Source organism: Balaenoptera musculus, chromosome 5, assembly GCF_009873245.2.
Source record: "Balaenoptera musculus isolate JJ_BM4_2016_0621 chromosome 5, mBalMus1.pri.v3, whole genome shotgun sequence".
NCBI classification, from domain to species: Eukaryota; Metazoa; Chordata; class Mammalia; order Artiodactyla; family Balaenopteridae; genus Balaenoptera; species Balaenoptera musculus.
Window position 1 is genome coordinate 23,803,570 of NC_045789.1, and position 17,208 is coordinate 23,820,777.

The window sequence follows — 17,208 nt, forward strand, 5'->3', positions numbered from 1 at the left end:
TATGAGAAGCATCAGTATTTTTACTCCCCACCCCCCAAAAAAACCCTGAGCCCTCTTATCATTTTTGTTGCCACTTTCAGATTCTCTGTAACAAAAGACTGTTCATTTCCCCTGAATTCTGGCCCGCTGACTTAAATCATCAGTTTTTTTAAATGCAAAATTGGCCTGGTATTTGTCCAAATTGATCAGATAGAGGTGTTATTCTGGCATCACATAAAAATCACTTACACTTTCATAATTGCTTAGAACCTCAAAAGGGAACATCAGTTAAACATGATTTTTGAATAGAGGACTTTTATGAAATATATTTCAAATCTTAAAAAATCGTTTTAATGCTCCCTAAAAGCGGTATAGGATTTACCCCAGCTGACAGTGCCTCTTCCATTTAAGAACATTCTGTGTTTGTGGCATTCTACGTTCCTTACAGCTCTAATTTTACTTAAAAAGCCCAAATACACGTCTGCTGCCTTATTTAGTGTTAAACAGCACTACGTATACAGCTCAACAGCAAGATTAAGAAGTTATAAATACACACATATCACGGACAGAGTCACCTTTCTTTTGGAATTCATTGAATCAAACCGTATTCTGGTAAATCCCCTTCCCCCCCCCCCGACAAGAGCGTGTACTGTGCCTACATCGAGGTGTTTAAGTATTTCTCCAACAGCTTTCATTGTATTATATTATGAAAACACTAGGCTTTAAGCCGGGTACTAATAAATATTTAATTTAAAAGGAAGAAAGAAACCCCAACACAGAACATAAAAAAGTCCCTCCCCCCCGCCCCCGTCCTGCGTGTCCCTACAGCAGGCGCGGGATTCACCCGGACATGGCCGAGATCTCGTAGTCACTGGCCGAGGTGAGGGGCTTGCCCATCATCCGGATGTTTTTCGCACTGGTGATCCTGGCCATCATGCACACGGGCTTGTCAAAGTACTTCACCAGGGCGGGCTCTGTCAGGAGGGAGGCCAGGAACTGCTCGAAGGTGATGGCCCAGTCCCGGTCCAGGCTGCTGCTCCGGGGCAGCGCCGCGGGGCCCTGGCCGCTGCGCACCAGGACCGTGTCCTCGCCAATGTCTTCGCAGTGCAGCTTGTCCTCCTCGTGGGAGCCGGCACTCAGCACCGAGTACGAGGACATGGAGCTGTCGTCCTTGGTGTCGTCGTCGGAGATGAGCATGGAGGAGCAGGCCCCGTGGTCCCGGGGCGAGGAGTCCTCTAGCTTGATGTCCTCCATCTGGCCCCCCAGGGAGCGTTCCTCGCCGTCCCCCGCCAAGCTGGCCGGGAGGGGCGCCGCGGCTTCCGGCGCGTAAGGCTGGCCCGGCCCTTTGGTGGGGAAGAGCACGCCGCCGGGGACGCCCTGGTTGCCGGAGGGCCCGCCGCCTCCGCTCCCGCCCTCCCTGGCAGGCTGGGGAGTGAAGAGCTTGCCCACTTCCCCGATCTCCAGCAGGAGGCTGGTCACCGCCGCCGTGGCGTGGTACAGCTCCTGCTCGTTGGGGTCCTCGCTGAACATGTTATACATCGTCTTACACAGCTCGATAAACTGCCCCTGAAAAGGGATGGAGGGAAAACACACGTATGTGGCCGCCTCATGAGGAGCACGGAGGCAGGACCCAAGCGGACTGCAGAGCCATTTAATATCAGGACTCCTACAAGATCCCGGAAGAGTCCTACCCTAGGGTGGATGGATGTGTAGTTTAAAGTCTCTTTAAATGCTTCCTTTTTTTAAACTGGGAAAACTTCTGACATCCATGAAAGTAGAAAGAATGAAATAATACACCTTTATAATAGTACCTATCACTCTAGAGTCAAGAAGGACCACGGGGACTTCCCTCGTGGCCCAGTGAGTAAGACTCTGCGCTCCCAATGCAGGGGGCCTGGGTTCCATCCCTGGTCGGGGAACTGGATCCCACATGCGTGCCGCAACTAAGAGCCTGCGTGCCGCAGTGAAGATCCCACGTGCCGCAACTAAGACCCAGTGCAGCCAAAATAAATAAATATTAAAAAAAGAAAAAAAAAAAAGGACCATGTTATACAAATGTTTCACTAACTGTTTTATCCTTTCTTGCAGTATCTTAAGTAAATCGCAGACCTCACCTCATCTCATATCTACACACTACAGCAGGCAGCCCAATTTTTCCAAGGTCAGCTCCAATCCCCTCTCCCACGACACATCTGGCTGGTGTTCACAGACGGAAGTCATGCCTCCCACCCCCACCAGGATGATTTATCTGTTCTTCTGTTAGAAAACAGCATTTGCATCCTGTATTTTAATTATTTATATTGTTTTATCGCCCTCATTACATTTCAGCTGTTTAAGGAAAAAAGTATGTCAGACACCTTTATAGCTGAGCACAGTGGTTTGAAAACAGCATGAGCTTGTCTTCTGAGTATCTGCGGGTATTGTTAAAGATTGGGATGAGAATGCATGTATTCTCAAATTTGAATATTTCGTGGTTCACATATTCTCTGAGGAGGTCGTTTTCTCACAACAGAGCATACTTTTAATGCACAAAAGCATGCACAAAATAGATCCAAACAGGTACTAATTAAGCGCCTTGAGGAGTACTTATTCTACATTTATCTATGACTAGAAAACAGAGCCTCAAGGTTTGAAATGCATGAACTACACTGTTCGGTACTCACCTGATTCAGTTTGGGTAAATCCTTTGCATTCTTTGATTTGGATTTATTTTCTGGAGTCCAGAGTCTGAGATAATTACGATTTTCTTGAGAATTTGCCCTCTTCCCTAAAACCCAAATGCCAAGAAATAAGTGTTGAAAGGTCAAGAAGCAACTGTTGAACCAGCAGTAAAGGAAACACAGAGAAGAGAAAGAAAGTCTGTACCTCTGTCCGGCTTTAGACTCACTGTAACAAAGCCATCGTCTGCACCGTGTTTGCTTCTGCTGTCCAATCCAACCACTACCAAGAAAGATTCAGAAGAAAAAGAGGAGAACGTTACATGATGAACCCCTAGGTTTAGCAGGTGTAGTAGAAAACACAAAAACCTCTAGGTAGAGTTGCCTAACATAGCAAAACAAAACAAAAACAAAACCCCAGCACATAAATAATTAGGTAAACAACAAATAATTTTTTAAAGTGTGAGCTCCCACATATCACATGGGACATACTCACGCTAAGCAAATTATTTTTTGTCCACCTCACATTCAAATTTTACTGGGTGTCTCATATTTGATCTGACAACTGAGTGTTGCCTGCCAGATCAGTAAACAAAGGATGTTGCAGCCACCAAGCCAGCAGCACTGCAGCTGCCGCCAACTGTGCCATCTCCACCCTGAGGGGACTCAGGATGGAGAAAAATAGGATACTGGCCCTAGATAGCTAAGGTGCATATCAAAGGAATGATTTCAGTAAGCCCAGACTCTTGCATCTTCCCATACACAGAAAAGCACTAAATTCATTAACTTGAGATATCTGGTTTCTTTAATTATCACTAATCTTTTGATGTTCCCACTACGTGGTTTTTTTTTTTTTTTTTTTTGGGAAAAAAAATCTTATATATCCTGGCTCTCCTCCCATATTTCTTCAGAGCAGTCCCTCTGAGCTGTCTGAGAGGCTCCCTCCTGGGCTTAAGTCCTCAGTATGTGTGCCAAATAAAACGTAATTCTCAAGTTTTAGGTAGTGCACTTTTTTCTTTTTACAATCGAAAAACTCTATCACTAGGTGAGAGATTCCCCAAGAATTCTTTTTCACAAGCAGGGCTCGGTGTATAAATAGGAATTAAAGGAGTGATTTCATGTGGTGTTCAGTACTTTAAAAATGGTGGTGCTGGCCCCAGTTAATGTTGATTTCCCTCCTGTGTCTGTTACACTATCATCTTAACTTTGTGTACATGAGATTGATCTTCTGTCAGGCTCTGCAAAAGATCAAGAACTCACTTTTTAAAAAGAAACTGACATCTATGTTGATAAAAGAAAACAAATGTCGTGCTACTAAATTCCTTCAGATTCATAATCTGGCATTTTTTGACTTTCAAGAAAACAACTTATAATTGTTTTCTTCTTTCTTCTTAAAACAGGACATCCCAGGGCTTCAAAAGGGAGAGGTGTACAATCCCCCCAGTTTCCCATTCAGTTTGTCAGCTGCAAGAATGCACCCCAAGCACTTCCTCAGCCATACAAAAGGTGGCTGGTTTGCTGCATATGTAACCTTTACATATTTAGTGTCAAATTAAAATCTCAGCAGCTTTTAAGACAGACTGAGGACAATGCACTATATATGCCGTGGAGAAAGTCCTCTCCTCTTAATGTTGAACTAGCTTTAGGGAACAAGTAGATAGTCCAAAATGTTATGGTAAGTCCCATGCAATGGACATTATACAGCCAATTAAAAACCATGTTTTCAGAGAAAGTAAATGACATCGTAATAGGTTCACTAGATTTTAAGTGAAAAAAGGATACAAAACTGTATAGGCAGAAGAGGTGGAGATGGCATGTGCCAGAACACACTTGTTCTATTTTTAAATTGTTCATAAAACAATCCTGCAGCCAAAACAAACAAACAAACAAAACTGTATCGGCAGTTTGATCCCAGTTTTATCTATATATTATGGATATTATTATAATTATATGGATAAAAAAGGAAAATAAATACTTCAAGATATTAATTATTATTGATAGTTACCTTTATATCATGCAGTTTTAAGACATCGTTGGCTTATTTTATATATTTTGACCCATATTTTAAAAATTTTGATACAAAGCAGTAGTACTTTTGGAGTTAGAAAAAACATTTTTTAAAAAGCATCTTTTTTTTTTTTTTTTTGTTTGTTTTTTTTGTTTTTTTTAAACATCTTTATTGAAGTATAATTGCCTTACAATAGTGTGTTAGCTTCTGCTTTATAACAAAGTGAATCAGTTATACATATACAATATGTTCCCATTTCTCTTCCCTCTTGCATCTCCCTCCCTCCCACCCTCCCCATCCCACCCCTCTAGGTGGTCACAAAGCACCGAGCTGATCTCCCTGTGCTATGCGGCTGCTTCCCACTAGCTATCTATTTTACATTTGGTAGTGTATATATGTCCATGACACTCTCTTACCCTGTCACATCTCACCCCACCCCCTCCCCATATCCTCAAGTCCATTCTCTAGTAGGTCTGTGTCTTTATTCCCGTCTTGCCACTAGGTTCTTCATGGCCTTTTTTTTTTTTTTTCTTAGATTCCGTATATATGTGTTAGCATACTGTATTTGTTTTTCTCTTTCTGACTTACTTCACTCTGTATGACAGACTCTAACTCCATCCACCTCATTACAAATACCTCCATTTCATTTCTTTTTATGGCTGAGTAATATTCCATTGTATATATGTGCCACATCTTCTTTATCCATTCATCTGTCGATGGACATTTAGGTTGTTTCCAGGTCCTGGCTATTGTAAATAGAGCTGCAATGAACATTGTGGTACATGACACTTTTTGACCTATGGTTTTCTCAGGGTATATGCCCAGTATTGGGATTGCTGGGTCGTATGGTAGTTCTATTTGTAGTTTTTTAAGGAACCTCCATACTGTTCTCCATAGTGGCTGTATCAATTTACATTCCCACCAACAGTGCAAGAGTGTTCCCTTTCCTCCACACCCTCTCCAGCATTTATTGTTTCTAGATTTTTTGATGATGGCCATTCTGACCGGTGTGAGATGATATCTCATTGTAGTTTTGATTTGAATTTCTCTAATGATTAATGATGTTGAGCATTCTTTCATGTGTCTGTAGGCCATCTGTATATCTTCTTTGGAGAAATGTCTATTTAGGTCTTCTGCCCATTTTTGGATTGGGTTGTTCGTTTTTTTGTTATTGAGCTGCATGAGCTGCTTGTAAATCTTGGAGATTAATCCTTTGTCAGTTGAAAAAGCATCTTTTGAGGCTATTAAATGCTACTGGCATGTAACCATTCCTGAAGCATCTCTGAAACAAGTGACTCCTATTCTGAGATGAGTGCCCACTAAGAAAGATGCGGCTAACATTTTGCAGCCAAAATATGATTGCTAAGGATTTGAAGAATATTGTCGGATGTGCTAAGGCACTACGCTAAGAGGCTTACTACATTATCTCACTAAGTCCTTACTATACCCAATGTGACAGCTCTCATCTCCACTTTCCACACAAGGACCCTGGTGCTCCCGGATGCCCGAAGCTGCCTGAGGTCATCTAGACAAACAGAGCCAGCATCCTGTCCAAAGCTCCTGCCCTTAACACGTATCACCAATAAGAAGACTGTCTGGCTCTCGCTCCTCTCCACTCAATCACTTAGGTGCTCACGGTTTAAAAGCAGGTCTAAGCTGTGCTTATTTGGGGACTGTAAGATTTAAGAGGCAAAAGGACCCAGGAGCAACCCATGCTGACTTTCAACCTTGGGTGAAGTCAGGAGGTTGCCTGACCTACGGATGAAGAATCAATAGAATGGAGATAACGCACAGCAGCAGCAAGCCCAGACGCTGCTTAGATCCACACATGGCACAACAGAACAGGTTCAAATGTAAATCTGGAGATATTTCTAATGAGCCAGATCATGTCTGTGTAGATCTAACAACTTCACAGAGCAGGGGTCAGCAAACTTTCTCTGTAAAGGGCCAGATGGCAAATATCTGAGACAATTCTACCACTGTAGCGTGAGAGCAGCCATAGGCAATATATAACTGAATGAGCTTGGGTGTGTTCCTGGCTGTGTTCCAATAAAACTTTATTTATAGGCAGTAATGTTTAAATTTTATATTATTTTAATTCTTTGATATAAATTTTATATTATCACAGGCCGTACAAATAGGTGGTGGGCTGGATTTGGTCCAAAGTTTGCTGACGTCTGTTGCAGAGCAGTGTATCTTTTATCAATGCTAGTCCAGATTCTGGAGAGCAGCGTACACTAGAATGACGTTCTTAATGAACGTTTCTCCCTATCAAGGAGAGGGGAGCAAAGTATATGCCCTACAGGTAACGCTTTTTCTAAGCCAGCAGGACACAGTGTACATGGTCCTTTTGGTGGGCTGAAGTACCCACTCCCCAGTAGTTACTCAAGTTCAAAAATTTAAAAAGAAAGTAGCATATTAGGCACCTGTATTCATTATACTTCTTTGATTGCCTAGCTTTGGAGGCAACTTTTCCCAATAACAGGGGGCTCTGTAGAAAAGAAACAGAGAGGCCCTGAAGAGGAAAGTCACTTACCATGTGTGCATTCTGGGGTGATATCTTCAAAGAAGTATTGAGTTGCTTCAAAAGCAGAATCTGGCTCGTCTTGATCAGAGGATGGCTCTGGAGAGGGAGGAGAGATGATTCTCATATTGGCAGGGCCATGACTCAATGAAAGTGTGCTTTCGTTGTTGAAGAAATGACATGGGGCTCATGAGAAGCTGAAGTTACGAAGGTGGGCTGGGGTGGGGGGGTCCCATCACTGGTGCGGGCCTTGAATGCCCACCTCCTCAAAACCCTTATCGGGGAGGGTCTCCCTCCAGTTCTAACTCCACCTTCCTTTATAACAACCCCACACTGAAGTGTCCCTTCACATTTGCCTTTTTTGGAGACTTTTCCTAAATCCTAAGGAATGATGCTTTAAGGAACCAAATTTTGGGAAATTGTACACTATAATGATAATTCCCAAATCTATAGTTTTACCCTATCTGTATCCTCGGAGCTAATCCCCCTTCCTTCCTCCCTTCCTCTTCCCTCCCTTTTTCCTTCTTCCCTTTTTCCCTCCCTTCCTTCCTTCCTCTCTCTCTCTCTTTCTCTTTCCCTCCATCCCTCCCTCCCTTTCTTTTTTAGTATTTGCTAGATATTTCCAGCTGGAGGCCATCGTTGTTTAAAACTGAACTCACAACTTCACCATCTTTCCCACTGTTTCTGTCAGTGGTAACACTGCTCCCCCTCGACTCAGAATCCCATGAGTTACCAAATGCTATTCGTTCTCTTGCAGAAGCCTGCTCTTTTCTATTACTGCAACTCACACTTCAGACAGGTGAATGATCATTGAATCAAGCACCTGCTGATTCAGGAACTCATGTAAAAAGTATCGTTCAGTTTGTTCTTAGTGACCAATGAGTGATTTTGTACATCAAAAAAAAAGGCAAACAGGTCTCACCAAAAAAGACTTCAAGCCAGGCCAGAGTCACAGGTATATGTGCTACTCTGTGTGTCTCGCTTACCAGGCAAGACGTGCATTTTGTACAGGAGTTTGAGCTTCTCTGTGAGGTCCCCATGGCATGCAGCACCTAGAAGTCACATAAGTACCAATGTGAAATGCACCACGTGTGCTACAATCCCCACCCCCTCCCCACAGGCTCAGCATCCCTCTGAAGCACCTACTTTTACAAATTGAAACCCAGGTATCGTGTGGCAGAAAGTTTGGCCAGGACGTATTTGGGTTGAAAGCTCTGGAACCAGGATACCTGGTTTCAAATGCTTTGTACTTACTATGTGCCCTTGGGAGAGTGAACCTCTCTGTACCTCAGTTTCCCCTCTATGAGGCAAGATGATAAATTAGAAGATACTACCAGTGGTCTTGATATCAGGGCCCATGAAATGTGAGAACTAAAGGTGTTAACACCTAGAATAGCGGCTGGCACAAATTAAACTAGTGTTATTAATAAGAAAAGTCAGGTGATTGGGCCTCAACACCCTAAATACTTGCTAGAGTTCAGAAATAATCTCAATACATGTTTAAGAGTGCTTCAAATTACTCATTTTAGAAATCTTTTTTAGTTGCTTTTGGGGTCTCTTAAATATTTCTTCAGTTCAATTTAGCCTAACCTAGCCGCCATTATATCACCATTGCTTCAAGCCAAAGAATCCTGTTACTTTTCCCTTACAGTCCATACGTATTTCAGGAATCAGAAAATCCTTTGTAAATACGTGTTCTCAGAGAGCCTAGTTGAAGGTTAATCAGATTTGGGAAAAGGGGAATCACAGGATCTGGATTGGTTGGCAGGGACACCAGGGGTTGTCTCGTCCGGCCTCCCACTTAACGTAGGGGCCTCTTCACACATCCACGTCCACGTAAGAGAGATGTCTGAGCCTCCTCAGGGACGGGAAACTCATCACAACCAGTGGCATCTCATCTCACTGGGGAATTCTAGAAACACTGAAAGGGCTCCTGTCATTTTTACTTTAGTCAGGACCCTTAACCTGCAGGTTCAAGTGCATAAATTCCATGAACCACAAACAATGTAAAATGTGGCCACGTGCCGATGTCACTTTTTGGGAAGATCTCCACAGTCCTTATCAGATCTCAAAGAGATCACAACTCAAAAAAAGGTTTAGAACTATTCCTTTTCCTTCCTCTTTAAAGTCAAACAGAATAGGTCTATTATGTCTTCATTACATCAATCCTTCAGATTTTAAGGACAGCTGTCCTGTTCCTCTCCAGCGTACCTTTTCAAGGCAACTTTATGTCCCCCAGGCTATACCTCTCTACATTTTTTCAACTTTCTTATACGACATGGTTTGTACACTCTTCCCTATTCTTACCCACATTCACCTAATGTGTTAATGTGTCCATCAATAACCCTCCGGACAGAGAGTTCCAGAAGCCTCTCGTCCACTGCAGAGAATAGTGGAACTGTTCTTGACTCTTAGCCTAAGTCTGCATTCAACTCTTTATACTCTTCACTCTGGAGTTTCTTATTGACCACATAGTTAACTAAACCCCCAAATGCTTACACACTGACTAATACTAACCATGAAAATAATGACAGACATTTATGAACCATTCACTTTGTGTTAAACCCTATGTTAACTACTTTCCATGTGCATTTCACTTTCTTCTCACAATAATTCTACGAGATGGTCACAATTATTATCCTAACTTTACAGATAAGAAAAGTCGGGCTTATTGATATTAAGTAATGTTCAAGGTCATAAGCTAGCAGGTGGCAGGCCCAGGATTTGAACTCAGATTTGTCTGACCCTAGATCGCATGGTTGAAACCACTATACTATATATGCAGACATACAGTTCTTTTACAATCACTTCTTAAAATTTAAGATTTCGGATTTATCCCTAACAGTTTGTTTTTGCCAATCATTTCCTCCTCTGATTTCTTTAAATCTTGTTTTTGTCCTCCAACACAATGGCTGTCTCTCTTCACTTTGTGTAGTCAACACATTTGGTTGTGGTAGCTTCTCTCCCTTTATAGTTTAAATCCCTGACTGAGTCAGGTAGAGGGGGGATAAGCAGTAATTGTAGTGACAACAATAACGAACACTTTTCGAGCCAGGCACTGTTGTAGGAACTTTACTTGAATTATTTCTTTTAGTCCTGACAATAACTATTTTGCAAATGAGGGAACAATCACAGAGGTTAAATACCAAGCCCAGCATACTGGAGAATTCTCCATTGACCGTCATGCTTTGGGTGCAGGGTTCAGCCAGTCATTGAATCACCAACATCCATATCCCTCCAACTTTCCGTTTATAATGAGTTATCTGTCCAGTGACCAGCTGCCTCATGACATCTATGGCATGTTTAGAAATGCTGCCTTCCAGCAATACCCCTGGAAAAGGAGGTCCAGCTAATTTGTGGCTTGCGATTGTAATCCCTCATCTCTAATTCCATAGAGATGGTCTGTTCCCTAATCTCTAGAGGGATCTTTCTGGAGGTGAACATTGAAATTACTGATCCATCTCTTCCAGAATTCATTCTTTAGTTTCTTAAGACTTGAACAGAATTTCTCTTTTCTAGTCTACTTGTCTGTCTCCATAGCTGTAATCAACCCGCATGACTGACTACACCTCTGAGACCCCACCTGGCAATCTGGGTGGAGTTTACTTTGCTCAGAGAACTCAACTGCATTTTTAAGAAGCCTAAGTACTCTTCTCCAATGTTTTCACTGTCTTGGACTGCAAACCTCTCTTTCCTTTTTGGAAGATTTTGAAGAGTATTTACCTTGTTGGTGTTTGACTAGGCTTAAGTAAATTAAATATTTATATTTATTCCTATCACTTTCTACACGTGTCTGGTATTTTCGTTATGAACATCTTTGCTAGAAGCAGATTTGCATCACAACTAATTGGCCGTAAGGCCATTTTGCCATAAAAGATAAAAATAACTGGTTGATGGTTACTTTACATTAGAAAATAAGATATCGATTTTTGCAAATCCTTCAGCGAGCTAATCTAAGCCAGACTGTGTTAAAATTTTCACCATTTTCAAGAAACTTATACCCATCAGGAATCACATTACCATTTCCTTTTGGGGGGATAGGAGGAGCTTGATTCTTTGTTTGCCAACAACGTCTAATACTGCATGATAAATTTGGTAAAGACGGCCTGAGAGGACAATCTATTGTATCCAAATTAGCTACAGAATCAATCATTAATGTTCTCGAAGGCTGTTGTGAATTAGTAGCTGCTTCTTTTATATTTGCCATAGCTTGGTAAACTTTTGGTTTTGACGAATGGGAGGCATGACTGCGCTCGTCGAAGGATTTATAAAAACTGATTTGTTACCTTTTTCTAGTGTCGTAACTGTCAACCAATTATTTTTATCTCTTATGGCAAGATGGCCTTATGGCCAATTAGCTTTGCAGCAAAACTGGCTGCAGCAAAGATGTTTACGGCAAAAATTCCTAGAACCCTTTCTACGTGCAGAACCTGTCTCTTTTTTCTCCTCCTTATTTTTGTCCAAGGGTAATTTAAAAAAATCTCCCTTTGGATAGACACCAAGGTGATAATAATAGATACTTTGGAGCAGAAAAGATTAGGAGAGGGTCAAAAGGGTCTTTAGCCTTGTCTGGATTGTTTTACTTTATTTTATTTTGTTCACTTTTTTGAAAAGCAGAATGTATTTATGTTACTTTTGTAATTAAAAATTAATGCCTCCCTCTTCCCTAAAAAAACAAAAAAAATCCTATTTGCTGTCCTTAGCACAGAGTAATGAGAACAGCCCTCATCTGAATCCTGGGCCCAGTACGTACTAACTGTGCTTTTCAGTTCAATAACAGACGTATACTGACTTGCTAAAAATGAATGTTCCAGCAAGTTGCTTAACTTTTCTAAGCCTCCATCTCCTTAACTGACAATGGGGGTATTAATAGTAAGCAGACAGGTAATAAAGCATAATATTGATAGTAACTGCACAAACGCTGCTTCCAGGGTGCCTGAGTTCAAACTCCAACTTTGTAGTTGTGTGCTTTAGGTAAATTAAATGCACATGAAGCATGAGGGCAGTGCCTGGCTGAGTAAATGCTGTATAAATGTTAGTCATCAACACTATTATTACCCTCAAAGGTCTGTTGTTTGGATTAAGTGATAAAGTACAAGTTCTAAAGCATCACAACAGAGCCTGCACTTAAAAAAGGCTAGTTTCCTCCATGTACCCCCTTTGAATGATATATCTGAGTGCTTTATACAAATAGTTTTTACTTATCAAGAGGACCTTATCTACACCCCTTTGCTTTTTTTTTAAAGGAATTCCTTTATTTTTATTATTTATTTATTTTTAGCTGTGTTGGGTCTTCGTTTCTGTGCGAGGGCTTTCTCTAGTTGCGGTGAGCGGGGGCCACTCTTCATCGCGGTGCGCGGGCCTCTCATTATCGCGGCCTCTCTTGTTGCAGAGCACAGGCTCCAGACGCGCAGGCTCAGTAATTGTGGCTCACGGGCCCAGTTGCTCCGCGGCATGTGGGATCTTCCCAGACCAGGGCTCGAACCCGTGTCCCCTGCATTGGCAGGCAGATTCTCAACCACTGCGCCACCAGGGAAGCCCACCCCTTTGCTTTTTTAACAACCATCAGCTTTCTCTGGGCTTTAAGCCTGCAGTCATCATTCTTAATGATTTAGGGTACCTTTTGGAATCATCGTTGGCTCTATGTCTGACGCCTTCATCTTTTGTGGGCACAGGTCATGTTCAAGTGCATGGACCAAGGTCACAGAGTGGCACAATTGGAATTTTAGAAAGTCTTCCTTCTTATCTCATTCAGGCAGCCTGACACAATGCCTGCTATATCCACAACCTCGTACTGGGCGGGCCAAGCCTGACCACCATGTAGCTTTTCTGCTCAAATATTAATGGAACAAGAGTCCAGTGGAATACAGGACAGGAAACAGGTCAGACAGTGAGGTGGACAGGCAGAAACTCGTGCTGCTTGTGAGGTGAGGGTGTGCGTTCTCAGGGTGGACGCCCTTCCTCCCCGCAAAATGGAGAGAAAAGACTTCCATTTAGACTGCAGGGCTGTTGCATTTTTTTTTCCAGCTCTTTATTAAAAACATTATGAAATGTTTTATAAAATTTTATGAAACATATGTACTGTAAATATATTTTTTGACAAAGAAAAGAAATCCACCCAAACATTCCTTCCCTTGTAAAGTTATCGTGATTTGTGGTTCGTGTTTAAGTTGGCATTCTTGCAAACTCTCTGATAATGTATTTTAACTAGTGCTGAGGACTATCGAATGTAGAAGGTAACAATTTAATCATATAATATATCCATTAACTAAAAACGAATTTTACAGTCAGCTTGCAAACCTTAAAATGTGCTTCTCTGCCCTGTAAACCTTGTCTTCTGAAGCGAGCGGGGCTGTGGTCCTGAGGGCGGCACAGAGAACCACGAGGACCACGGTGCTTACTGACCTATTCCCCCCTCCCCCTGCCCCAACTCATGCAATAACATCACGTCCTTACTCAGTCCAGAGACAAACTCTCGGAAGTTGATCAGAGAATCTCCATTTTCATCTAATAACTGGAATAAGCGCGAGGCAAGCACGTCAGAGTGAGTTCCACAGGCCCAGGGAAAGAGCAGAGCAAACATGCCCTTGAACTGCTCAAAGTCGATGCGGTACTGCTCGAGATAGGGCAGGCTGGGGTCGTGCCGGTCCAGGGCATTGCTGCTCCCACCCCAGTAGCAGCTGGTTAGGTGTTCCGCCTGAAAAATCAAAGAACAGGAGGACTACTGGGGACTGCATCTCACAGCAAATACCAAGAAGAAAGGCCCTCCCTCAAATTTGGAAAAAGGCTTTAGGTCACCCATGTGCATCTCCTGGGGGGGGGCAGCGGTCTGGTCCCAGGGCCCCTCGGTTTCTCTTCTACATATATCTCCACTTGACCCCGCTCCCCACAAACTCCATGGCAACCGTCTCTGCGTTTACATCTGGCATGAAAAACCCGGTTCAATTACTGGCATAGGTGAAAAAAGAAAGAAAACCCTCCCCCTCCCCATTTTCTTCTCCCCACACCCATCCCCACACTCACAAGCATTTTAAGAAGTAACTCCCATAAAGACAAACTTTTTTTTTTTTTAATTTAAAAGAAATACATAGAATGTTAACCTGAAAAAAAGGATCTGTAATTCAGGCAATCTGATCACCTTGTGTCCTCAGTGAGGATGGTACAGCCCACAGGGTAAGTAGCTCCCGCAGGGTCATCTAACCAGTTAGTCAAAGCAGAATCATCATGCGATTTTGGGTCTCCAAACTCCTAGTTTAGTGTCCTGTAAACCCCCTGCTTCCTGGTCATCAAAATCACATTAATATTATCCTAGTCATCCAGTAGTCAGGCTACAAGTGTGCGGTCCTCCTGTTTCACGCATGTGAAAATAGCTCCAGGAAAATTATGAGTAGGAACCACTAGGGTGAGGAGTACAGAGATCCAACAAAAGGCTTCTTGTTTCTGTCCTTGGAAAGAAGGCTGCTTCTTTATTCATGAGGTCATACTGATTCTGGTAGAAATATACGCCCATTCTAGGAAGACCGCAAAGAAAAAACAGCTAACAGAAAGGCCAGGAAGAACACCCCAGCTCCCCTGTATGGAGACATTTACAGTTAACACTGAATGGTAGCCTGGGGAGATGGGAGGGGTATCCAGAGGGAGACTTAACTTTTTACTTTATTCTCTGTTGTACTATTTCATTATAAGCATGTATAAATATTGCAATAGCAAAAAGGCACTTACAAAACAGATCTCCCCCACCCCCTGCCTAGGGGTTCTGAGAAGGGAGAGTCAGTGGTGAGTGCGTAGTACTTCAGTGTTGTTCTCACTTAGAACGGAGCAAAGAGGACCAATGTCTTTGTCCTCACTGTTTACTGGGAACTGTAGCTAATAACCCCAAAAAGAGCGGAGCGAGAGTAGGCAAGAGAGAAGGAAGGAGAGGTTCCTGCAGGGCAGCCTCGGGAGAATAAAGGAAGAGTGTTAGGACCACCAGGCTTCGGGGCTGCACTGGCGCTGTGGGTGGGGATGGGGGTGGGGCTTGGGAGGAGTGGTGATGGTGGTGACGTCAGGGAGAGGAGGGTCCGAGGGACTGCACGGGTTGACTTGTGCTCTGAAGTGATGCCCAGCAGCCCTCTGGGCGGGACGGTGTTGGGACGGTGTTGGTGATACATCCCCAGGAAGGGTCCTCTTTACCGGAGCTTCGTCAGTGGATGAAGGTTACCCAAAGCACTTCCTCCTAACTAAAGCGCTCACGTTCCTCTGGAACCAGGCCTGAATGTGGTGCAGGCACTTTCACCGTGCTCACAACCTTCAGGAAACGACAAGCCATGCAGACCATGACCCTCTTCTTTGATGAGACCCCCTACTCCATCATTTGGGCACTAGGGACCCGAGATTGAAAAAGGACTAATTTAGAAGGAGTTCCAGAGAAACTAAGGCATAGGGGCCCTGAACCACGTTTTCCATCAAATCTGCCTCAGGGTGGCGGCCTTTCACCTTTTTCTACCAAGTTTTAGCCCAAAGCCCAAGGCAGAAAGCTCCGTGGGAGACAAATGTTTCTTTCCCTTGTATCTGAAGGAAAACCCCCAGAAATTGGTTTTGTAAAGGACTAAGAGTCTGGCAGCGTGTCTGACACACTAATGCCTCCATAAACGTTCGTTCAGATGAATTAAAGCCAATGAAAGTCTTCAAAAGACTCAAGAAAGAGTCGGTAACTGAAGTCTTTGTCTTGGGTTCCACAGTACCCGAGAGTCCTTCCCATCCCTGACACCAGCCAAGGGTCTCGGGTTCTCTGTGGGGGCGCTCAGCAGACTTGGGGAACTCGTGTTTGTCAACACACCCTTAGGGCAGGGTTTTGGAGTGTAAAGAAAGCTTTCTTCAGGCAATATCCTCGGCGTACAAATGACACACCTGGTACCTGGAGGTGCGTAGACCAGAGAGTGCAGGGGTGCCTGGGTAAGAAGACAAGGGCATCCCTGCCTCTGTGTCTTCAGTGATCTCCGGATCTTGGACTTCGGCACCACCAGCCCTGGTCTTCCTTTTCCAGGTGTCCCCAGAGCCAGCCTCCTCTTTCTAAGGTCATAGCGCTTCCCATTATCTGTGCGTGGTCTTGCCGCCTACTCCCGCTTCCGTTCAGTTACCCCCAATCCTGGTCCTACCGGCACCACCCTGTGAAGCAGATTTCTTCCAGTCCTCAGTATCCTTTGAAAATCTGATCTCAACTGGATCATTGTATCTTCTTGTTTTGATCCAAGTTGGATCACTGTAGTTTTTGCTTAACGAAACGAAGAGGGACTCCCTCCTTACGGAAAACCAACGTACGCGGAGCAATTAGCTACCGCGCTTTACGTGTCTGAATAAAACACGAATGAGATGGCACAGGCTAGACACTTCGCCGTCAAGTGCTGAAGGCAGCCTGGTGGGGACGCAGTGGTCCACTCTGTTGGTCATGCTGCTGGGCTGCACAAAGCCATCAACCTCTCTCTGCCCGCCCCAGAAGCACGCAGAGATGATACTAGATGGAAAACTGATCACTAATTCACCTATGTATTCAACACACATGTTTCGAACACCTAGTGGGGAGAGACACTAAACTAGGCACCAGTGAGACAAAAGGAAATAAAACAGTGGTGCCTCCAGTAGCTAAGAGGCAAGCGGGAACATTTGCAAAGATATTCCCAGCTCTCACATTCTCTGGTCCTAAGATCTATTAGTGTGCAACTCAGATCTTTATGTTTGTCCCTTTATGTTTGTTCCTATAATACCTTTGCAGTCCTCGACCGTCTTCCTGAGTTCTGGAAGTAAAAGGCTCTGTACACAAGAAGCTAGCCAATTAAAGATTGTGATAAAATCAGTACCCGCATAAAAGGCATCTTTTAAAACTTTTTTCTTGGCAATTGCTGCATTTTTACAATGTTGGTAATGACAGTTATGACAAAAGTATTTTTTCTGGAAGAAAAGCCATTCTATACTGCTTTATTTACTGACATAATATTTTCTCATTGAGGATCAAGATTGGTATGGGCTGACTTAGAAAGGAAAATTGCAGAAATTTAACAACT

At 43.3% G+C, this 17,208-nt stretch overlaps 1 protein-coding gene across 2 annotated transcripts in view; it reads right to left on the reverse strand.

Annotated features, from left to right (window-relative positions):
- Window positions 1–779: 779 nt before the first annotated feature.
- The window catches only part of TBC1D9 (TBC1 domain family member 9), a 110,574-nt gene continuing 94,145 nt past the window's right edge, over window positions 780–17,208 (reverse strand). For both annotated transcript variants that reach the window (XM_036853141.1, XM_036853140.1), the window contains exons 16-21: window positions 13,625–13,865; window positions 8,155–8,220; window positions 7,181–7,267; window positions 2,845–2,919; window positions 2,643–2,746; window positions 780–1,545 (exon numbers count right to left, since the gene is read on the reverse strand). In XM_036853141.1, coding sequence (XP_036709036.1) covers window positions 820–1,545; window positions 2,643–2,746; window positions 2,845–2,919; window positions 7,181–7,267; window positions 8,155–8,220; window positions 13,625–13,865 — 1,299 coding nt within the window. In that variant the 3' untranslated portion in view covers window positions 780–819. The remainder of the gene's footprint in view (window positions 1,546–2,642; window positions 2,747–2,844; window positions 2,920–7,180; window positions 7,268–8,154; window positions 8,221–13,624; window positions 13,866–17,208) is intronic.